The sequence below is a fragment of the Mobula birostris genome, chromosome 14 (assembly GCF_030028105.1).
Source record: "Mobula birostris isolate sMobBir1 chromosome 14, sMobBir1.hap1, whole genome shotgun sequence".
Classification (NCBI taxonomy): domain Eukaryota; kingdom Metazoa; phylum Chordata; class Chondrichthyes; order Myliobatiformes; family Myliobatidae; genus Mobula; species Mobula birostris.
This window is the reverse complement of record NC_092383.1, coordinates 68,773,857-68,799,532: the sequence shown is the minus strand read 5'-3', so window position 1 is coordinate 68,799,532 and position 25,676 is coordinate 68,773,857. Positions and strand designations below refer to the sequence as shown.

The window sequence follows — 25,676 nt, the reverse complement described above, 5'->3', positions numbered from 1 at the left end:
CAAAGTTAATGTCCTGAAGTGGCCAAGTCAAAATCCAGACTGAAATCCAATTGAGAATTTCTGGCTGGACTTGAAAAGGTCTGTTAACTCACAATCTCCACGCAACTGACAGAGCTTAAGCATTTTTGTAAAGAAGAATGGGGGAAAAATTGCAGTGTCCAGATATGCAAAGCTGATAGAGGCCTACCCACACAGACTCAAGGCTTTAATTGCTGCTGAAGGTGCATCTGCTAAATACTGACTTGAAGGGGGTGAATACTTATGCAATCAATTATTTTGTGTTTTATATTTAATTAATTTAGATCACTGTAGAGATATGTTTTCACTTTGACACAAGAGTCTTTTTCCATTTATCAGTCATAAAAGCCAAATTAAATCCACTGTGATTCAGTGTTGTTAAACGATAAAACATGAAGACTTCCAAGGGGGGATGAATACTTTTTATAGGCACTGTATCTCTGTCCCTGAAACTCTTCTCCCCTCGCCCTCCTCCTGCCCTTTTGCTCTCTCACACTCACCCTCTCTCACGCTCCCTCCCTCTCTACATCCCCCATCACACCTACAACCCTACACATACAGAACTGTTAATTTATTGCATTTACTTAAAAGTAATCTTGTCAGAGTGCTACACTACCCTATTATTCTATGAAACTAAAGGTCAAAGCAAATTGCAAGAAGCCCAGCAAAAGTCAGAACAATTTAGCAAGCACCCAACCCAGGTGGCTAAAACAATACATGACTGATCCTTCAGGTTAGGAAGATCCCCAACTTTAAGGACATCTTGTGGTTTCAAATGTAACAAAGTGGCAATTCTCTTACTCTATGTTGTCGCCTATCTAATTTGAATGTCTTCTCATTAGGCAGTACCTTGAGATCAAGAGAGTTCAGTTCTGAATGGTTTTGAGAGCTCTGAGCTAGTTATTAAGTCCAGAGTGGAGACCAGAGACTCTTCCACAGAAGTGGCAGGAGATGCTAGCAGATTATCATACGATAAGCTTCCTTTCACTTCATATATGGGGCTTCTGTATGTTGCCATGAGGTTCCCAGCACTATCCCTGTGCTTCATCTCTAAGGTTTAGTGGGTACATTACATTTCCTCAAGGAAGCTATCAACACATCCTTGAATGAAAATAGTTATCAGATAAGGGCAGGGTCTAGCTGAGCAATCATGCCTTTTATTATCTACCTATCAAGGATACAGTATCAGTCACCCTTCCAAATTCAGCAGGAGGTTAATGGCTTGAAGAAAAGGCCAAGTTGTTGAAAGAGGAATGAATGGAAGTGGAAAATTTAAGTTTATTATGAGGAATAATTGTTGGATCAGGAGCACTAGAAAAATAAAGTGGAAAAGCACTGGAAAAATAAAATGTGCTCAAAATGTTCAGTAGTCAGACAGCCTCCAGTAAGAAAGTGTTGATGTTGCTTATCTGTTACAAAAGGATGGAATAGACTGTCTCCAAGAATTAATAGGTGAAAGACATAAATTTTTTGTGTAATAAATTGTGATTTTAATTATATGGGAAGTACAGTCTGAGAAATCCTTTATGGATTAAAGCAGTGAAACACTAGGATCATAACTGTCCTGAAGTACAACTGTTTAATTATTACAAACTTGCTTTTCTTCACGGTTGTGTGTGAGTGAATTGTGTCTTGCATTTTTACATACTGAGGGGACGTTTGTAAATTCTAGATTCACTAAGTAGTCACTTTGTAATCTCTAAACAATATTTTGATAAAACTCTTATACATTTAAAAGCGAATCACATAAATGGTTGATATTATCATGGGTAAAACGACGAAGTCAAGTATGCGAGAATATTTTGTATTTTTGATTTTAAAGTAGTTTGTGATGCAGAATCATGCAGGTGTTCGAAATTGGAACTGGAGCAAATTATGTTGGAAATATTCAGCAGAATGTGCGGAGAGGCCAAATTTGCCATCTCTTTCTCCCTCAGATATTATGTAGACTGCTGAGAATTATGAACACTTTCTGTTTCATTTACGATGCAGCTATGTTTTTTGACTTTGCCTGCCTTGAAATAATGCTGTGTGGTGTCTCTAGATTTCATTGACATTAAGATGACTGGGGTTCATCCTTGCATTCTCTGATGTCCTCTGATACCATCCATGTGTATAAGGAAGATGGGAAGTATTTGACCAGAATCGCTGCAATTTCTTACGTTTCTTAGCAACCTAAAATGCATTGCTTCTTTGTTCTTTAAAACAAAACTAGAATCCGTGCATGTGCACTTATTTTGGGAATTCAGCTATTTTAAGAATAGCCAATCGTTCAAATACCTTCCATTTTAAGTTTTAAGTAACCAGTGTGTTTACTGCCTCTTCTTCACACTTAATGCAGGTTGCAACATTTCTAGGCTAACTATAGCTCTTTTCTCAGTAATTTTCTCTTCTTCCTTATACTTCTAAGGAAAGTAGGATTCCACAGATATTGTATCACATCTGCTTCACCTAATTGAGGAATATTCATACGAGTCTTGTAGTAGGTTGTAGTGCACTTATTAAATGTCGGCAACTTTGTCATGGTTTTCCCATATCTAATGACTGAGTGCACTATTCAGACATGAATCAATAAATAGTTGTGAGAAGCAGCAGTGCTTACTATATTTTTCTGTCCCTGCTCTGCAGTGTTACAACTAATTGCAATAACTTTGTACCACCGGAGAATAAGCTAATTTGTTGAAAATCTGAACCTTCTTGACAATGTAAAATTAGATTATTGTGTGAATAACCCTGTTTAGCAACTAGAAATATTTGGCAGGATCATTTCAAATCAAGGCTGTATTAACAAAGTGAAGTATGGGAAAGATATTTCAACAAGTAATCTTATACCTGTCAGAATTCAATAGGAATAGTCTTAAACTATATTAATCAGTCTTTAAATATAAGAAACTAACCAGCAGGTCTTAATTTTTAGCTTATTTATTTTAAGCTATTCCAAATTTACTTAAGAAGAAGCATTTATCAACCATATTGAATAATATTAGGTGTCTGCCACATGCTCATCTGATAAATTGAGATCGTGTTTTATTATTGTGTTCACTTGGCTCCTGCAATAGATTGAAAATTTAATGATTTATACCAGTGGGCATTCTGGTCTCTAAAGTAACTTCAGTTGATATTATTCTCTTGCAGTCAGAGCCAGAGGGATTTTCTCATTTCCACTTGTATGTCTGTGCTGCCTTCCTCATCAAATGGAGGAAAGAAATTTTGGAAGAAGATGACTTTCAAGTAAGTAATTAAATTTTGTTCAAGAACCGCAATATATGTAATATTGTTAAATTACCTCTTCAGTAGCCTATTTATTAACTGTCAACAGTCTGCTTAGACTATTTAGGATGCTGTAATCAAAGTTCACCTAAAACCAATATAAGCCTGCTTGGACCAATGGACATAGGAGTAATTTAAGTGGCAGACTTGACTGTGTAGTACCATTCTCAGCTTAGAATTAGACATTTGAGAATGCAGGTCCAAATTCGGGTATTTCAGAAAACTGTCCAGCCTACTTTTCAATGCAGAATTAATGCAGCATTGCACCTTTATATGAGATGGGGCTCTGCACTTTTGATTGAAAGGGAAAAAAAAATCACTCAGTGCTGTTTCAAGAAGAGCAAGGAAATGTTCCTAATATTTTAAGCAAAATCTTAATATTAGTTAAAAAATTTCTCATTACCATTGCTGGGCATGAATTTGCTTTTGTTTTCCATCTGTTACAAAACTGACCATATTTCAAAGGTACCGTAGGATGGTACAATGCTTTGAAATGCCCTGATTATGTTGAAGGATGCTATGCAAACAATTTAACTGCTTTTAATTGCACACTGCTTAGCACCTTCAGAAGAATTAGTTCCTTTTTTTTTTAGCTTTTGTTTTTATTGCTCCCTACATTTAAGGAAAAAATTGTTATCTAAAATACTGGCTGCATCAGATTTCACATAAGCCACACCAATGCATTGCTGCATTCATCCTGAAGTCCAATCAAAACACCTCTTCACCCATAATATTCTTATGCTTTTAATATGAAATCAGCTAATAATGCTGGAATACTTTTGGTCTCAATTTTGTGAATAATAATACTAAGTTTCTTCTATAAATATTGATTTCAAAATTTCTAATAAATAGCATTGATCCATCATGATATTGCTGTTCTTGTTAAGTTTATACTTATGTGCAGCCACTATCTCTTTGGACATATGATCACAGTCATCCAATATCCATTATGAATTTGTTCATTATTTTAAATACATAAAGGCATAACTTCACTTATAATTTGTTGTCAAATACTGGAATTTAAAAAAACAACCTCTATATGTTGATTAATATTCATCAACGTAAGTGTCTTTTATTACCTCACGTCTATTCAAACTGAGTTACTATAAGCAAAATTATAACAATTAATCTCAATACATGAATCATACAGTAGATTTACTTTTACTAATAGAAACACTTTAGCAAAGTTTTATAATAAATAAAAACATACATATTTACAGTTAGTTCTACCTTAAAGGTGACTTTAAACAAAAGTGCAAATATTTTTGGAAATTTCACATGAAATTTCAGTGCAATTAAAGAGCTGTGAATCTGTGACACCTCTAAAATAAAACGTATACTGCCAATTTTATCAAATAAACATGTCAATAGATATTTTCTTTTCAAAGGTTAGAGACATTGTTTTTATAATTAAAAAAATAAAAAAGTAATAATACCTCATTACTACTCACAGTTGATTGCCAAAATTATTGATGTATATTCATTTCAATATGTTGTATAAAGTTATTAAATCAATAAAAAGTCTTGTACTTATACAACAGTTGTAATATAGAGAGTATTTCAACAACCCTTCCCAGAAGCCTAACCAGACAAAAGTATACAAAGGGAACCTATCCTGAACCTTTTTTTCATAGACATACATAAATAAAATAGTGAAATCTGGTTTTATGAATAGTCTGAAGAGAGGGTAAATAATAAGATTGGTCTTCACAGTATTTTAGTCATTGCTAAATTGAACTCCATTGATCTAGCTAAAAGAGCTTATCCCCATTAAGGAACACTGAATCTAGTGAAGGCTTTTAGGTCCATTCATAATCAACCATGCTACTTTCTACAGATTATGCACTCGTACACCTATTTTATACAATTACTTTCTCCAGCTTATTTTGTCTACTCTCATTTTCGTTTTCAAAATGTAACACTTCTTAATTCTCAGCAAGAAACTTAATCTTCAAACTATCCACCCATTCAACTAACCTGTCTGTACCTTCAAAGTCTTTTCTCACTGTCTTTATGGTTCTCAACACCTTCAAGTTTTCTTTATCTGCATGTTTGGAAATAATTCCCTCTATGCCATGTCCAAGTCATTAATATATATCAAGGAAAAGCAATGGCCCATGCACCAGTTAGTAGGAACCTATATTATACACTTTCATCCTGTCCAAAAATATACTTTGTTTGCCATAACTTAGCTCATTTTCTCTTCATGCTGCTGCAGCCCCATTGTTCTTCATGGTCTTAAATGTTATGCTTGTTATGTGGCACTTTTACAAGCCCACATATACACTACCCTCAGTTAACCTTACTGTTATACTTGGTGCAGTGGTCCAGGTTCCAACTATGCTTTCCAAGTGAAACTTCTCCACCATTCAGTGCTCAGAGCTAAAAGGTGAATGGATCAGGAAAGCTAGTATTTAGCTCGTAAGTATCAATGGAAACTTAAGTTTATAGAGTGGCAACAAAAGGGGTAGGATATCAATCATTAAAGGTTTCTAGATTACCAAAGGTATCTGTCTGTGACGTGTGCTGATTCCACCTCCCGTAGAACTAGCCCCAGTGTCCCTGGAAATTGAAATTTTTTCTTCTACAGTATAACAACTCTCCAGCCATGTACTTATCTTTACTGTCATGATATTTCTCTTCTCAGTTACCCATGGCACATGAGTAATCTGGAGATTACATAGCTCTTCAGAATGTGCCTGCAGAACTTTGCCTTTTTTATGATCAAGATGTGTCATTGCTGTCAGTATGGAGTATACCCATAGCTGTTCACCTTCCTCTGCAGAATTATTTGTAGCTATTCAGCGATGTTTATAATCCTGGGAGAAAATGTACAATCAGGAATCATATCTGCAACCACAGAAACACTTGTCACTTTAGAACCCCCTAACTGCGGATGCATTGATCTTTTTTCTCCCACCTTGTCTACTTGCGTTTCACTTGGTACCATAGTCTCCAAGTTTTTCGCTGCACTTTCCAGGGGCATCCTCTCCTCCAACAGTACTTGAAGCTAAATATTTGTTTTCCTGGACCACCTGTTTTTTTTTTCCCTTCTGTCTAGCAGCCATTCATCCTCTCTCAGACCTGCACTTCTTGAAACAAATGTTTCATGAACATTCGACTTCACTGACAGACCACAGTAACTCCAGCTATTGTTCAAGGTCCAAATCGCAAAGTTACACTTCTCCGTTTGATGATATTCCGTGCACCAATGATTGTCCAGGACATGTGAAACATCCAGAAAGCACATGTTATACATTCTGGTAATCTGTGCTTTGACACGTCAACTAATGAGATGAACTCAATCAACTGTTACAGAATTTACCATGAAAACAATTACTATTAAATTGCCTACTGCTTTATTTACCCTGAATGTTGTTTAGTTTTAATTCTCTGGCAGCTTAATTAAACCAAAAGCTTGTTTAAGCTCATGAGGGTTCCATTTCCCATACTTCTTTAACATACTGTCTCCCATGCTCTTTATTTTCTCTTACCAGGGCTGTTTTACAAACTTCTTTTAATCACTAGCACTTTGTCTCCTGCTTCCTTTTAAGCTCAATATTTTGTCATATGTTTCCTCCAAATTAAAGGCACACTGTTTTCTGTGTTCTTTTTACTTACTCAAATTTGCTTTCATATCTACCTTTTTAATACTCACCTTTTGAACTGCTCTGTCTGGTACATGATTCCATTCTCTAAGCTGATGGCTACAGACATGGACTCAAGTTACAGGGTGCTTTTTACCACTGTGATCCCATTCAGCCATGCCAGGAGATTGAGCCAGTTAAAAGATGAAAGGCACAAGTATGAAGTGAATCTGCAGTTCATAACTCAGGATGGAATGTGGAAAAAGGGTGAAAGTGCATGCAGGAAGGAGAGATCAATAAGATTATGTAATCATCTTCAGTGGTCTCTACATCATCATCATCATCAGCCATAAACTCCATAGTAATGACCATTAACTCTCTATTAAAGTCACTGGGATTTTGCATGTTCCTTTGTCACTTGTGGTTTGTTTTGATCATGAAATGCCTTCTCCCTACTAAAGGAAGGGAACGAAGAAAGTGGCTCTGTTGCAAGGTGACTTATTGAAATTTATTCCTCTTCCCCTTCAACTCCTCTATGCAAATGATGGAGGTGAATTAAATGAAGTATTATGTAAGCCTGTAGATGGATATGTTAGGAGGGAATTAGTGGATTGAGGCACATAAGAGTATTAGACAGTATCTAAAGATACTGTGTCTCTGTCCTTGGGACTCAATTCCTGATGTTGATGTTGTTTCCTGCTTCCATCTAATTGAGTATCTACCTGAAAATCCTCAGTATTGCTGGAAATATAGAATGTTATTTTTTCATTCTGTTTACAGTACAAGCAATGATAATTGTGTCAATTGTTGATTAAATTTGATAGAAAATTCTGAATCTGTTTTGTGAGAGCATTGTCACGGGGGTTTTACAAACAAGTATTGCTGTTGTATCACAACCAGTTTAACATTTTGTCATATAATTTAAAGGTAAACCCATACCAGTCAATTGAATAGTCATGCACTGTTGAATTTTCTGTCAAAAGCCACTATCCAGATAGAACACTAAGTCCCAGAAGGTTATATTTAAGCAGCATACCAATAGCACAAATTAGATTGTCACGATGGTTGGTTGGTAAACAGTTACATTTAGCTGAACAGTTCTTTTGTCGTGTTGTCAGAAAGAGTTAGAATATAGTAAATCAACTTTATTTAGTACTTTTTAATGTTTTGGGGATTACTGTTTTAGGATTAGGTATTTTGCACTTCAAGAACACCAGAAAGTCAACTGGCTTGATTTCAAGTTGAGCCACGACCCAATGTGTAGTTCAATGCTTGTTTTAAGACTAATTTGTTTTCTTTCATGCTTACTCCACTTAGGATTCTCCCATCTAATAGAGGCTTTTGGCAAATAGTACATTTTTGTAAAGGTTCCTGTGGCTCTACAGCCTTCCTGTGTTGCATATCGGTTGATAGTTAGTCCTGCTTTCCAACACCACACACCCCCACACCACATCTCCTCGTCCAAATGCTTTCTTTTTTTTTTCACTGGGCTCCAAATCCTGGTTGGAATTGCTCCCAGAGAGTTGATGAATGGAATTTAGATGCAACGAATTTTACACACTCTTTACGGAAACTTGGACCCCTTCTGCAAAGGACTTTTCGTCATAGTTTTGGATCATTCACAACGTTCAAAAAAACCAAAAAACCATTCACAAGCTGCGGGTAGGTGGAGAGAATGGGATTTAGCAGAATAAAAGCCAGTGATGGGAACTTATTTTTCTCAGTTACTTGTTTGTATTGCACTGATGACTGAGTTATTTTGGCAACCATTCCCATCCTCAAGAATAGCAATACAGTAATTCACAAATACCTCGTATATAACTGGTAGAAATAACAAGGGCACCTTGATATCCGACTGAAAGTAAAAGTTTGACTACTTATCTTCACGACTTCACAATCAATGCCATTTTGTCATGCTCCAACCACATCCTTGCTTTAGTCTTAGATTCTGCTTGAAGATGGCAAATCAGAACCCGTGACGCCTGGCACCATCACTTTGGATAGCCATTCTCTTTGTTGCCTGCCTCCGCTTCCTATCTCATTCTTTTGCAGTCTTCTCTTCACCGGAGAGAGCAACTGCTTTGTAGAACATCTCTGATTAGACTGAAGTACAACCAGTTGCTTGTTAAAATATTTTTCCTCTTCACCTCAACCCTCATCTCTCTGTCCCCGGCCTTCAATTTTGTACAGAATTTCAATGAAAGCTCATGTAACAGCACTCAGATATCTCAACTGAGCCTATTCAGTCATTGCAGATACTGAATCTATAAATACCATTTACTCCTCTGGACCTCTCTTCTGTCCCTTGTCTTACAAACAACACTCTTCCCTGACACCACTGTTCCCTTTTGTAATTTAATCTGGATCTTACAATTTGATAATTTTTCCCCTTTATTCTTTCTATTCTTCCTTTACAATTTCAAACTTGTTTTTCTTTGTCTTTCTGATGTGTTCATATGATCTGATATGATAGGGCAACGATCTGATATACTACCTCCCTCCACAGAGGTTGCCTGCCCTGCTTAGTATCTCCAGGATTTTCTGTTTTATTCACACAAGTAAATAGATTATCTTCATTCCGTTCCTGATATTTATTTTTGTCTCATGTACACTATCTCTGCTTACCTGTTTTTCCTAGCTGTCTCTGTAACCTGTGAACTCAACCTACATTTTATTCCTCTACCTCATGGTTTAATTCTAGATAGGTCTGAGTGTTAATTGACTCTACAGCCAGTGATGGCAAGGAGCGCCATTGCAGCAGGAAATTTATCAAGTAAACATTTTCGAGGTTACCGCCAACAGAGTCTGGGAGAACTGCACCTCACTCCAGGAGATTTTTGTACATAACTAGGTATTGGCAGTTAACTCTCATAAAACCAAACAGGCCCAGTGCTCAAATTTATGCAAGCTTGGGACGTACTTGTCACATCTGAAATCCATCCTCATTAGTGGTAAGGTGGGATGCTTATCACTTTTCGCACAGAAGAATTAAAGCAGCAGTAAGTTAGAAATCAAACAAGATTATCTCTTAGTTTTAAATGCATGCACTTAAATTAAAGGCTATTGGTCTCCCATACCTGTTCTTGTTGCTGGTAACCTGGAAAGTGTTTGATAAATTTCCTGTTGCTCTGTTCAGTGCTGCAACAAGAAAGGAACAGCCATCATCACCATCCAGGCCATGTCCTTTTCTCACCACTATGATCGGACAGAGGGCACTGAAGCCTTAATTCTCACACCACCAGGTTCAGGAACAGTTACCGCCACCACAGCTAAGATGTTGTCAGGTTTTATAGCTTTTATTGTGGCAAGCACTCGGCTATATTGAATGGAGTGAATAGTTAGCTAAAGACTGGCTTCTTTGGTAAGGACTTTGAGTCCACTCAGCAGTTCAGGCTGAAAATGACTACAAATTCTTCAACTTCATTTTTTTTCCCCTCTTAAGTCCTGGCTGTGCATCATTTATTTTGAACTTTGAGGTCGTAGGCTTAAACACATTGCTCACTTGTATTATAGATGTACCAAGTTCAAAGTTTTGGTAATTTGGTAGTGGATACATCTGGGAGTGTTTTGCATGTATAGAAACAAAATCTAATATATAGATCTCAATGCTGAAGTTGTCCTCTGTATGAATTAGTACACCTTTTCATTGCACTTGCTGATACTTGCACAATGGCTTTGACGAATGATATTTTAGGGCTACTGAACTTTAATCTGTTGATTGTATGGTTGCTTAGCCATGTCTGTTTTATAAGAACATAAGAAATAGGAGCAGGAGTAGGCCATCCGGCCCATCAAGCCTGACCCGCCATTCAATAAGATCATGGCTGATCTTTCCGTAAACTCAGCTCCATCTACCTGCCTTTTCCCCATAACCCCTTAATTCCCTTACTATGTAAAAACCTATCTAACTGCTTCTTAAATATATTTAGTGAGGAAGCCTCAACTGCTTCCCTGGGCAGAGAATTCCACAGATTCACCACTCTCTGGGAAAAACAGTTTCTCCTCATCGCCGTCCTAAATCTTCTCCCCTGAATCTTGAGGCAATGTCCCCTAGTTCTAGTCTCACCTACCAATGGAAACAACTTCCCTACTTCTAACTTATCTATCCCTTTTTAAAATTTTGTATGTTTCTATAAGATCCCCTTTCACTCTTCTGAACTCCAGAGAGTATAGTCCCAGGTGACTCAATCTCTCGTCATAGGTTAACCCCTTCATCCCTGGAGTCAACCTGGTGAACCTCCTCTGCATTGCCTCCAAAGCCAGTATTTCCTTCCTTTATGACACTTTGCTATATGGCAAACAGTTCTGTACTGCAGATTTTAGCTAGACCTGTTGCTGTCACGCCTTCTACAGTCCCTGTAGGATCAGAAGTGATCCCTTGACTAATGGAAATGAAGGAGTGATCAATATGCTAACTCAAGAGATTAGATGTTATGGGGAATACATTTCTGGTTCTGATGTCCCAGACTGTCTCATCTATACACAGTTCTGAGCTGTCATTTCTGTTAAGAATCCATTGTGTTAGACAATGATGGTGTCTACTTGCATCTTGAAGAGATGACTTTTCAAGATTTGTACTGTTCCTGTCAATACTGTAAAGGCAAGATCTATCCATGTTCTCTCAACACTTTTTGCAAGCCCATTCTGGTACCCATTCTAGACTGTCAGCTTCGTCAAGGAAAAAATTACCAAATTGGACTTAAAAGTGCAGCGTTGCAGCATTCCCACACAAAATGCATTCTATAATCCTTGTTACCCAGAGGTAATAGTAAGTGTTGTTTTGATCCATTAACTGACAGAATGGGACAAGTGAGAGTCAGTAGCAAGTTTCTTGCCTATGTTTGACCAAATATGTTGAGACTTCCTAGGTTTGGATACTGCACTGCGGACTTGAGACACCTATATTTTGACAGTTTTAAAGCTATCCTTCAGTCCCTTGTGGGCTTGTTCTACTGGCAAGGCAAGGCAACATATGCTACAAAGTTGCATTGTGGAGTATTGCAAAGTCAGACTAATGTTTGGCTCATCTAAGCCAGCGGTCCCCAACCACCGGGCCGTAGAGCATGCGCTACCGGGCCGCGAGGAAACGATATGATTTGGCGATATGAGTCAGCTGCACCTTTCCTCATTCCCTGTCACGCACTGTTGAGCCATTACCCATGCGTCATCCATTTCAGCGCGGGAAGGAGATCAACTCCTCGAGCTTGCAAGTAACAGTGGGCTGAAAAGTTTGTTTGACATAACATCTCGGCCGGCATTCTGGATCAAAGTCAAGGCTCAATATCCTGAGATAGCCACGGAAGCACCGAAAACGTTGCTTCCATTTCCAACATATCTCTGCGATGAATGTAAGGAAAACTAAATTGCGGATTAGACTGGACATAAGGAACCCTGTTTGAGTATCGCTGTCCCCCATCACCCCTCGATAGGACCGTCTTGTTGCAGGAAAGCAAGCCCAGGGCTCCCACTGATTCAGCGATATTGGTGCTTTGCAATGATTTTATAAGTTCATACGGGGAAAATATGCACTGTGTTTAATATCCAAATGTTACTTAAAATGTTATGATGCTATTGACTTATATAACCATATAACAATTACAGCACGGAAACAGGTCATCTCTGCCCTTCTAGTCCGTGCCGAACGCTACTCTCACCTCTTCCCACCGACCTGCACTCAGCCCATAACCCTCCATTACTCTCCTGTCCATATACCTATTCAATTTTTCTTTAAATGATAATATCGGACCTGCTTCTGACACTTCTACGGGAAGTTTGTTCAACGCTTACTTCAAGCTCCCCTGTCCTCCCCTGATAATTGACTTATCACTATATTCATGCGAGGGAAATGCGCTGCGTGTTTAATATTAAATTCGTTAGCTAAAGCCTTTTAGAAACGAAATTGAGTGTATTAGCCACTTATCACCGATATTCCGGTCGTGATTAACACCCCCCTCCGAACAGAATCGCCAAAAACGATTTGTAGAAAAATAAACGGCACGTGCGCGCATGCGCAGATAACGCATGCACACTGGTGCCTGCGCAAGGCTTCATGGTCATTGTAGTCTTACTCTGGGTAAACATAAAGTATTTGTCTCTTACTCGCTCTTCCTTCAGTTAGTCCTAACGAAGGGTCTCGGCCTGAAACGTCGACTGCACCTCTTCCTAGAGATGCTGCCTGGCCTGCTGCGTTCACCAGCAACTTTGATGTGTGTTGCTTGAATTTCCAGCATCTGCAGAATTCCTGTTGTTTACATATTTGACTGCTACTCTTGTCCGTTGGCAACCATCCCGCCCCCCCCCCCCCCAATCCGCCGGTCCGCAAGAATATTGTCAACATGAAACCGGTCTGCACTGCAAAAAAGGTTGGGGACCCCTGATCTAAGCCATGCCTCTCCAAAATTAAGCTGTGAGGAGAATATTACAACTTCATTTTGACCAGGAGTTGCTTTATCTAATATCAGTGCCAAGGTCTTTACAGAGTGCAATTTATTCAAGCAATTCTGTTTAAATTCACCAATCCTTTGTAACTGTTGAACTATTTCAGAGCAGAGTCAGTTACATGTTTGTTGGTTTGGAGTCACAGTTAAGCCAGTGTGTATAAGCCTGTAAGATTTATTTCTGTAAGAAATAGAAGAGAACCAGATAGGTTTTATGGCAATCCAGTAGCTTTAAGGTTGTCGTTATTGTGGTTCCAGATTATTTAACTTCTGCAGGTATCATTGAATTCACCTTCCAATTGATAGTAAGGGTCATGAAGTAGTCCAACAACTTGATCACAAAACCATCATGCCCACCACTGGAAGCACATCAGTGCCAGTGGCAGCTCTGTGCTCAATTTATCTGTCTGCCCTCATAATCAAGAAAGAAACACTCCTGCAGGGTGTTGAATGTAACTCCACTACTTCAACAAAAATGGGAGAGAGAAAACAGGAATTGCAGAATAGTTAGCCAAGTATCAATAGACAGGAAAATCAAGCAGCTATTATAAGCAGTAAGATAACAGGATGCTTGGAAACGATCAACAGATTTCTGAAGGGAAATTGTGTTTGATAAATGTATAAAAATGTTGGACAATTCAACCTGTGGAATAAATCAAAGGTGAAGCAGTGGATATAGTATTCTTAGACTTTCAAAATGGCTTTGATAAAATCCCACATGAGAATTAACTGAGGAAAATGTAAAATATTGGGGATTATGTATTGGCATGAATTGAAAATTGGTTGATAGATGGGAAACAGAGGAGAACTAAATGGGTGTTTTTGGAGAGAAAGCAGAAGAATGGGGTTGAGAGGGAAATGGATCAGCCATGATGAAATGGTGGAGCAGACACAATGGACCAAATGGCTCCTATGTCTTATGGTCTTTTTCCAGAAGCAAACAGTAACTAGTGCGGTATCAAACATATCAGTGCATGGGCCTCAGTTATCTATCAATGATGGAGTAAAATACAAGTTTTCTGATAATAGTGAACTGTGTGATGTTGTCAATCATGAAGTGGATGCAAAGAAGCTTCAAGGCAACTCAGATTGAAGAATTGGAAAAATTTGACAGATTCAGTGAAACAGGGATGAATGTGAAGTTATCCACTTCAGTAGGAACGTAGAAGGGAAGTTAGGAGAAAGAAAGGAAGAACAGCTGGAAGTTAAAAAGGCAAATGATATGTTGGTATACATAGCAAGAGATTTGGGTACATTAATAAGGTTATCCTTTTATGACTATACAGTGAGATCACTTGAAGAAATGTGTGCTGACCCATAAGTAGCAAAATATATGCATTTAAACGGTAACAATATTTTGCTTTGCTTTAAAATAAACCAGTATTGTACATAAAATGGTCTCTTGGATAAAATCACACTACTACTAAGAATGTAATTGGCAACTGATGTTTTGAAACATAACCTTTCCATGAATTCAGTTTCAGAATTAGCTTATGCCAATATTTTAAAGATTGAATTAGACCATAAGATATTGGAGCAGAATTAGACCATTTGGCCCATCAAGTCTGCTCTACTGTGTCATCATGGCTGATCCAATTTTCCTCTCAGCCCCAATCTCCTGCCTTTTCCCTGTATTCCTTCATGCCCTGACCAATCAAGAATCTAAATTGTTAGTGATTGTAATAAACAGTAAAATAAAATGACATATGAGGATCACCTTTGATAATCTTAAATCTGCAGTTTCCTTTGCCATTTTGTTCACTTTTTAGATTTAATATTGCTATGAAAGAATAACATCGTGCTTTATTTATTTTGTTTCTTACAGAATCCAGCATATGGTGCCTTGAAAAAGTATTCAGCCCCCACAACTATTTTCATAATTTACTGAATTTCCTAAATTAAAATGTTGAAGTAGTATTTTTAATCTAATGTATAAAACATTGTGCATTGCGTCAAATCAAAAGAAAAAAATCCAAAACCCTTTAACAATTACTGAATATTTAAAACCAAAACTGAAACAGAAAAAGTATTCATCCCGTTTGTCATTACTATGCTAGCTTTCCTCAGGTGCAATATTTGTATTACCTTACCAATTCATCCAATTTGTTGATGTAGAAAATTGGAGGATCACCTGTTTTCAATGAATTCATAAAAATAAATACCCCTCTCCCTGTAAGGTCCGACAGTACGGTAGATTTTCAAGCGAACAAACCAAAATGAAGACGAACGAGCATTCAAGACAAGACGGAATTGATAATAAGTCACAAATCTAGGGAAGAATACAAACCATCTCAAAGACACTAAACATACCTTAGAGATCAGCACAGTCTACTGTGGAAAAAATATAAAACCACAACCATACTGCCAAGGTCAGGTCACCCCTCTAAACTTAGTCACCAGAAAAGAATGGCACTTGTAAGAGAGCCTATTGTGATGCCAACAGACACTCTGAGTGAGCTGCAGAAGTCAATTGCTGCAACTGGAGATGAAGTTCATGGCTTCACAGACTCTTAAGGCCTTGCACATAAAGAATATTTATGGAGACTATTTAAGAGTAGCAAAGGAGAAGTGCTAGCTGAATGAAGTTCATGGCTTCACAGACTCTTAAGGCCTTGCACAAAAAGAATACTTATGGAGAATATTTAAGAGTAGCAAAGGAGAAGTCCTAGCTGAAAAAAAAAGCATATCCTTGCACGCAAAGCATTTGTAAAGTGTCACTTAGAAGATACTGTAAAGATGTGGAAGAAGGTATTGTGGGCGGATGAGACTAAAGTGGAACGTTTAGCCTCAACTAAGCAGTATGTGTGGCATAAATCTAATATTATGCATCGGTCAGGTAACACTTTCCCTCCTGTAAAGTATGGAAGAGGTAGCATCATCCCATGGGGATGCTTTTCAGCTGAAGGGACTGGAAATCTGGTCAGAATTAATGGGAAGGTGAATGCAGCTAAATACAGAGAGATCCTGCTAGCCTCAAAATAGAAAGCTTAAACTTGGGAGTAAGTTCGTCTTTCAGCAGGACAGCAACCCAAAGCACACTCCCAGAGTAACCATGGAGTGGCTTCACATGAAAACAATTGATGTCCTTGAGTGGCCCAGTCAGAGGCCTGACTTAGCCTAATCAATCATCTCTGGCAAGACCACAAGGTTGCTGTTTTCTGCCGCTCCCAACCAACCTGGCACAGCTTGAGCAATTTTGCAAGAAGGATTGGGCAAATTTTGCTTCATCATGTTGTGCAAAGTTAATAGAAACTTATCTAAAAAAGACTACTGGCTGTAATACCTCTGAGAGGTGGTTCAACTAAGCCCTTAGCAAAAGGAGATGAATACTTTTGAACTGCTGACATCTCAGTTTTTGAATTTTTAGTTTTTTTATGCTTTACAATTTTCCCTGTTTTTTGAGGGGGGGGGACCATGTGATTCACAAGTAAAATTCCCTGTTAAATTGATCAAAATCCTTGGTTGTAACACTTGTTTATGTGAACAAAGGGTTTAGAGCTGAATAATTTTACATATCCACCAAAGTGTCTTGTAGTTCTGAGCCCTAAAATATAACTGTTTTCCTCAGCTCATATTTTATTGCAGTTTTATTATGTTGAGTGTCTCATTGGTTAATTGTTTTTATTTCTAAACTGTTAAATTGGATTGATAATTTCAAGAACTGCCGCACTGACTTCTTCTGGAGTAGAGTCGAATGTTAAGGATGATGGGTGCGACGTTCAAAAATTTATATAGTGGTTAAAGTAAAAATGATGTCTTCAGATATGATCCTGCATTTAATTTTGGCACAATTGTCCATGACAGCCAGTTCTAATTTGCCATAAACACGCATACATTTCCAAATGGACATAATGAATTTTGATAGGTTATGGAACATGGATGGTCCAAAGCCTGAATGTGACAAGAGGAGGGTTAGACTTGAGACTGGCAGCCCCATGCCGTAAAAACCTAGAGCTACAGAACCCCCAACAGAAGCTTTAGAGACCTCATCCCTGAGAGAGGAAGGATCTTCGAAGGTGGGCTACACATAGGGGCAACTTGAAAGACTGACCCAGGGTAGAGAACTCTGGTGAGCTGCTCTCAGCAGCCTATGCACCAGTAGGGGTGATGGGCTTAAGAAGAGGAATAGAATCCTGGCCAATTTTCCTCTTCAATGCAGGTTGTATGTATCCAAAGAGATATCATAAATTAAATTTGGGCCCCTCTGAGTCTATATGTATAAATTAATCCCTAAAAGACCATCTTGTTGACCATCTTTACTTGAATTGTAAATTAGAATTGCTTCTAAGTAGCAGATGAAATTTATTCAGGAAAATTATTCAGCATGATTAATAATCTTGTTTGCATTAATAAAATCTAAGAAGACTGAAATCCAAAACAATTCTAACATAAATGTGCATTTATTTTCTATTTGTGGTCTGAATTGTCATGGCATATTGCGTGTAGTGGCAGAGTTACTAGCACCTCTATTGTCAGAAGGCCAGAGATTAAAGTTACAATTGACAGACTTAAGTACAACAATTTCTGAAGCTCCCAACGTAAGTGAGTATGCTGTGGCTGCCATTGTCAGTCTTATTGATCTTTCCATCTTAGTTAAACCAAGCACCCAAAAATTTGTGAAAGCTATACTTGGTGTTCATATCTATAAACTATCATAACCAAAAGAGGTGATCATGTTCTTATAATGTTCATATTGTTTGTTGTGCACAAATTGGCTTCTCTTTGCCAGTCTAGTGTGGCACTTCACAAGTATGTAATTAGCTATGGCACTCTGAGATGATGTGAGAGAAAAGTACTACTATACAAGTCTTTCTTTCTGTCAAAGATTATGGTTTAAACTTAATTGGTTTGTGATTCAGGGGAAGACTGTGGAATAAATTAGAAATTGGCAAAATGTTGAGAAGCCTTCTATCCTAATTGCAAGAATTAAATTGGGATTGTGGGAACTGCTGAGTAAGTTACTCCAAAGATAAATATTAAATTTCTAATTAAATTTAAGATATAACATTGGATGTCATGGCACAAAATAAACATGCTAATGCAAATGGTATTTTGAATTTAGAGGGGAAATTTAAGAACTGTAAACAAATTGAAGTATACTGAATAGAAAGAGCAATATAATAATGTGTAAAATACAGCATAAAGGAATTAAATAGGCATGATTTAAGTCGGTTGGTACAGGAGTATGATTCCTGTAAAATCTTCCATCGTGAGGAGCAAGTGATTGTTTTCCTGGAACAAGGTAGATTGGAAAAGATTAGTGAGATGTGTCGAATTAGTTATAGAGTTATAGATACTAGTCCTTTGGCTTATAGAATCTATATCAACCATCAAGCAGCCATATTGACATCAATTTTCTCCCAGATTCTACTGTTTTTCAACTTTATAAGGGCAATGTAAAGTGTTCAAATAACCTGCCAACCTGCAAGTTTGAGAAAACAGGATAAATTTGAGCACTGGAGAAAATTCACACAGATATAGGGAGATTGTTTAAATGGATTCTGAAACACATTCCCTGAAATGGAGACATATTATCCCTCATCATATTAAAGAGAAACATAGTTGAGCACTTGGAAGAACTGCAGTTTTGCAAGGCTGAAGACCAAGAGTTCAAAACCAGGAGTAAGCTGTGTGACTTGGTGGACCAAATGGTTGTGATATTCTAAATATCTTGAGTCCTGATGAATATGAGTAAAATTTAAATAGTGCACGTTTAACTAATCCAATCATGTTGAATAACAGGTAACATAGGGAATGTAGCTACTTGATGAAAGAGTGCAGATAGATTTGGAGGATGAACTGTGAGAATATTATTTTATTTCTTATATTTTCAGGTGAACACTCATATTGTTCTATCCTAAAGTGCTTGGAGAACATTCCACATTAACCTAAACACAAATGCTGAGGTCTAGCTACTGCAATGAGTGAGCAACAGATCTTTCTGATCAATCTAGGTGTCTGAAGTTTACCAGTTTGCAATTTTGGAATTGCAAAATTGGTACAGTCAGCTCTACATTGTATGTTATACACCATTACCTAGAAAATCTAGGCAATCATGATTTTAAAAACCTGTAGAATTTGATTTGAGATTAACCAACCTCATATAACGCAAGTCCTTGGGATCTGACAAGAAAACAGTTCTAATAATATGAGGTTTTTGGCCCATAATTCAGCAGCAAGTTATAAATTGAATAGATAATGTATTCCTGATAAACCTAGGTACACCATAGAAAGCATTCTTCTCGGGTGCATCACAACCTGGTATGGAAGTTGTCCTGTCCAAGACCGGAAGAAGCTGCAGAAGATTGTGAACACAGCCCAGCACATCACATCTTCCATCCTTGGACTCAATTTACACCGCACGCTGTCGGAGCAGTGCTGCCAGGATAATCAAGGACACGACCCACCCAGCCAACACACTTTTCGTCCCTCTTCCCTCCAGAAGAAGGCTCAGGAGCTTGAAGACTCGTACGGCCAGATTTGGGAACAGCTTCTTTCCAACTGTGATAAGACTGCTGAACGGATCCTGACCCGGATCTGGGCCATACACTCCAAATATCTGGACCTGCCTCTTGGTTTTTTTTGCACTACCTTACTTTCCCTTTTCTATTTTCTATTTATGATTTATAATTTAAATTTTTAATATTTACTATCGATTTGTACTCCAGGGAGCACGAAGAGCAGAATCAAATATCGCTGTGATGATTGTATGCTCTAGTGATCAATTGTTTGGCGACAATAAAGTATAAAGTATTTAACACCTCAGTAGATCCCAATTCTAATTTACAATATTGAAATATGCCTCTTAAGTAATTAGTAAATTGAATAATGCTGTTGATCCTAATTAGGTGGCACTAATTCACCATGATTGTGTACAGTGAGTTGCTCATACTAATTTTCCATAGTTTTCCATAATGAGTAAGTGATTCCTAATTTGAAAATAGGTAAGATTGTTTCTTTAGGAAATACAGAGTAGTTTAGGTGTTATTTGTCTGTTAAGAAAATTAGGGTTATGATCATATTATTTTAATATCTAAGTTGAGAGAGTTGAGATTTTTTTTATGTTTAAGGATGTAGCTTTCAATGTAATTACACATTCTATTAACTGTTTTGCAGTTCATTCTGTTTTATTTCTTTAGTAGGTCTCATATTATCTCCTTAATGCTCTTCTATCGCTGCCCAGACATGTACCAGGTAATATTCAAGATTGTTGAATGTCAATTCCAGTACACAAGTGAAAAGGAGAGCAAAATAATTAGCGCTCCAGATCTGATGCAGCACAAAAGAGCACACTAAGATCGAGAACACAATAATAAAAAACACAAAAAATATAAATATGTAAGATAACTTGTATACATAGACTGATTGTATGTCCATAAAGTGCGAGGTAAAAGAATGTCTATGCAAATGAGGACTCTGACAGGAAATGAAAAAGTAGTGGTGGTTGGGGGTGTGGAGGGGTGAGTTGGTGTGTGGAGGTGTTGATCAGCCTTACTGCTTGGGGATAGTAACTGATTTTGAGTCTGGTGGTCCTGGCGTGGATGCTACATAGACGACTCCTTGATGGAAGTAGGACAAACAGTCCATGAGCAGGATGGATGGGATCCTTCATGGTGTTACTGACCCTTTTCCAAGCTCTCAACCTCTTCTTCATCTGGATTTTTTAAATAATCTAAAAATGGGGTGATGTTAAATGGTAATGAGCATATATCTAAGTACCTTGACTAGCACTTACAATAGTGGGCAAATGTGGTGTACAAGTAAATCACACGATCTCCTTTATAATCACCATTATTATGCAGTGCCTTCTGAGTGGTAGTTTTGGATTTTCCTTCTACCATCCTTCTATTTTAAGTTTTGTTATTTATTGAAAATAATATGCAATTACTTCCGAGTTTTTGTAGACACCCAGATTGAAATAAAATTTTTTGCATTGCTTGATAATATCACAGTCCAGTATACTTACTATTTTATCAATAATTTCAAACTGTGTTTCATAAATGTTGAGTTATTTTGTAAGGCAAGTTTAATAGGCTATTGGTTATGCATTTTTAAAATCATTTCTGGGTTTAGAATCACTAGTTTTAACGAGGGAATCTTTGTGTTTGTCTTGATTTTTCTATACCAAGCTGAAATCTGTGTTCTTCATTTGAAGGGTCTACTAATGTTGTTGCAGAATCTACCTACAATCCATTGGGGTAATGAAGAAGTTGGTTTACTCCTAGCAGAAGCCTACAGACTTAAGTACATGTTTGCAGATGCACCTAATCACTATAGACGATAAGTGGTTAGCAGAAGCATTAAGACGTTGTTAAAACTCCCTGCAGTCTTACAGGTCAATAGCACAGAAGCTCTATTGACTAAGACAACTAAAGTTTCAACTACTGTGAAAGTAGTTTCTATTTACTTGAAGCTTTTCTTAAGCTATTATTGTAATATACTAAGTTGGGCAAAACTGAGATCTTCCTCGGTGTGCTCTTAATGAAGCCTTGTTAAATCTTTGATACTAGGTTATACATAGTTCTTAATAGAAAAGGATTTAAAAGGCATTATAAAGTGTATTTCTATTTAATAATTATAATGTATGTGTCCTTAATTTGAACTACTGTGAGTTTATGTTTAGAAAATTAGTTTCGACATTTGGGCTTAGTGTGCATAAAGCAGACTAGTTAAATTTTACTCATTCTTAAGCACAGCCAGCATCTAATTCACAATATTTTTATTGTGATTATTGTATAGATATACAATTCTCTTAAACTTTGTTTTAAATTCACCAACTAATTTTTTGTACAGTTTCAGCTGTATCCATGAGGTGAAATCATTTTAAATACTTTTGATTTCTACTAATTATCATTTTGATAAGCAAAATATTTCCTTTTAATGTAGAATGTGGGGAAAAACATCTTTATAATTTTTTAAAAGATCTGCTTTATGATGAGCACTAATGATATATATTAAATAAAACAATTCTATTGCCAATAATGATTTCAAAATGTACTGAAGCCATTCAAGATTAAAATATGTTTCTCAGGTATATCCTTTTCATTTGTGTGCCTTTTGACCTGTTCTATTTATGTAAAGTTGAGGAAATATTGCAATATTTCTATTTTGCTTTGAACAGGGTGGTTGTGAAAGGTTCTGAACATATCTTTTATTTCCTTCTTGAACTGCTAATAACATGAGCTCTGGAGTTCTTAAAATGTTTTGTGCATCTAAAATATATATACATATATATTTTTAAAAATATATATAATATATATGAGACCTGAGAAACAGATTTTCCTGTTGATGGCTAACATGGAGTGAAATCTCTGAAATTAGCCTTTTTTAACTAATTTATGATCACCCTTACTGGTTTGAGAGATGGATTTTATGGTGTTATTCACAGAAAATGTTCTCAGAAATGTTCTGGACTGTTAATGCAAACCACAAAAGCTGATGTCACCCTCAGTTTGCTGATTGTTTTCAATTATTCACAAGGAAAATTTAGAAAAGATAGGTAAATGATATTGAAGTTCAGATTTAGAACAATATATCAGAGTAGCAGACAAGCCAAGGGATTGAATAATGTACTTCTGTTACTGTGAGTAAGGACATAAATAGGTATAGATAAATGGAATTGACGTACAAATTAGCCTTGACCCCCTAACAAAATTTCAAAATATTCTAAGATTGAAATGACCTACAACATTTCTTACTGATCCTGTTTTCAGGAGACATTGCTGCTTACAGTCCACTGATATGAGCTGCATCCCACAAGATAAAGCCAGATGCATCATTACTCTGATAGCCAGGATGCTCACCATCTGTATCAGGCAATTCTTGCCTGTTAGGTTGGGCAACATCTTACAGATAAATTATTGGGAATCAGGCTTGAAACTTGAACTAGTATTTACAAGTCTATAAGTCTTTTTACAGTCGAGATTCTGGGTCAGCTTTATGCTGTTTATTCCCTTGATTGTTTTTGGTCAGTTTATAAAATACAGTATTTGCTTACTGTTATGTCTTGCATCATTCTGTGGTGTCATTCCTCAAAAACATTAAGTCAATACAAAGAAAAAGTAGAAAAATTATGATAGTTTTGGAGGCCACAAATATACTTGATTAGATTTTAAGTAATTTTATTTTAAATTTTTTAGCTATTAATGTGAAAATTGCAAATTTCTTTTTTATTTGTTTTTATTACTTTATTTAAAGGACAATTATTGAAAACCACTCTGTCATAATTATGATGTATTTGTGTATATGTCACTCTGGAAATATTAAAATAACAATAATATAACAAATGTCAATTTTTTAATTGAATTTAAAGCAAAAATTGTTTTACTTGTAATTATAAACAGAACATGCTGGACATATTTAGCAGGTCAGGCAGCACCTTTGGAAAGTGAGTGTTGATGTTTCAGCTTGATGCCCTTTTCATCAATATGATCTGATGAATGGCCATGAATCTGAAATATTACTTTGATTTCCATCTGTAGGTTTTTTTTTGCTTTTTGATTACTTTAATTTCCTGTTTTTTTTCAAAAGGAATAGTGAAATGTGTAGATTATTTCCTGAGCTATTATGTATATGTGTAAATTCATGAATATGTTTGTATTCCTGATAACTGGTTCTGCTTCCATTTTTATATTAGCTTACAGATTATTACATTCTGGTTAAAGTGAAGCACATGGATCAAAGCACAATTAATTTCTTTGATTCCCAGTGTATAGTTTTTATTTTCCTCTCAAAAGCAGCCTTCTTGGCTGGCTTCCCTGTTGCTACTGATCTTAGAAATGATTTGCTAATATAAGGAGGAGAGTTAAACCTGAAAGAAAAATGACTAAAATTTGGGGATAGTTGAATGATATCATAGCTAGGAAAAAATTATTCTTGTTTGAGATTTAAATCTCTTTAAAACTGGCAAATGTATACACAATTATAGTACTGCAGGTGTTTTCACTCTTGCGAATAAGGGAGCTGAGCAATCAGTACTGCAATCATATATGATGCTGATTCCTCTGTTGTTGGGTAAATTTGGTACTCTGGTCAGGAATTAGGTAGTAAGCGATCTTTTAACATTTAGGAAGAGATGAGTTCCATCATGAAAGTATGAGCAAAAACAACACCAAGAACATACAAATTCATGTACCTTTACTAATTTTCTGAATTGTACAGGTGTGGTAGTGTTTTGCCACAGTTGTATTTGACATCTGGAATTGTAAATATTAGTACTGTGTGTATGACTGAAAAGCTTACAGCCGCACCGTCAAAACCAGAAAGATGTTGCATGGTTTATCAACAGTTTCTTTAGACCTTTTGGATGTAAGTGAATTATAACTGTGACTTTTCACCTTTTCACTGTGTGGGGTTTCAATATGCTGAGCTAACAAAAGGCACAATTTATTGTCAATTGTGCAATAGGTCCAAATGACATGTTTTTTTCTTATGTGCATTGTGCATTAGCAGTTATGGTCCCGTTTTGGAACAATACAAGACGTTTCATTTAAATTGTTTAACATAAACTTGAAGAACCACATAATATAATAAGAACACTCTTTTCAGCAGTGAGGAAATAAATACCTAAGTCCTTTGGATGTTACTGTTTTTGAAAAATGCCAAATTTTTTAAACCATGTTTCTTTTTAATGCTTCTGTAGACAGTGTTATTACAAGGCTTTAAAAATTAAATTCTGCTCCACATTAGTCATTGGTCTTTGAGTTTTATTTCATTTTTACAGCCCATTGTATGCCTACAATCTGTGTTGCTTATTTTAATAGGTCTGAACTGGAAATTGAGCAGGAAAACCATAGAACTGTTATTTCCCATATTGATCAGATTCTTCAGATTTGGATTTCAGAGGTTCATTTATTGTCAAAGTATGCAACTCTAAATTTCTTCTCCAGATAGCCATGAAACCAAGACAGAAAAGAAAGGCAGCACGATCATCAGCCCCTAAATCACACCTTCCTGCGCAAAAAGATGGACAAAAACGGAACGGGCACATAAACTCCCAAATCCCACTCCACCACACACAAAAAAAAAACAGAGAGATCGGGAGAAAAACACAGAACATAAAAAAACTATAAGATTGGAGAAAATGACTAGTCCAAGTCGATATACAAAATGCAGAAAACCTGGGTAACATTCTCTGGACACAGCAGCAGGCCACTTCCCCTCCAGTTGCAGAGCGAATCCCGGACATCAAAAGGCAGTCTCCCCTCTCTGGTAGCAGAGCAGAGTGATCCCCCAGTGATTTAAAAAAAAGGCAGTCTCATTCTCGGTAGTAGTATGATCCCACCAGCAATCAAAAGGCAGGCAGCTGGCACTCACCTTCCACATTTACCTTGATGTTTCAATCTCTCTTGTTGCTTTAATCAGT

General features: G+C 36.8%; 1 protein-coding gene across 3 annotated transcripts in view; it reads left to right on the top strand.

Annotated features, from left to right (window-relative positions):
• Positions 1–24,987, top strand: part of LOC140209958 (TBC1 domain family member 22B-like) — a 375,770-nt gene extending 350,783 nt beyond the window's left edge. For all 3 annotated transcript variants that reach the window (XM_072278648.1, XM_072278647.1, XM_072278649.1), the window contains 2 exons: positions 3,154–3,249; positions 21,468–24,987. In XM_072278648.1, the coding sequence (XP_072134749.1) occupies positions 3,154–3,249; positions 21,468–21,596 (225 nt within the window). In that variant the 3' untranslated portion in view covers positions 21,597–24,987. The remainder of the gene's footprint in view (positions 1–3,153; positions 3,250–21,467) is intronic.
• The last annotated feature ends 689 nt before the right edge of the window (positions 24,988–25,676 follow it).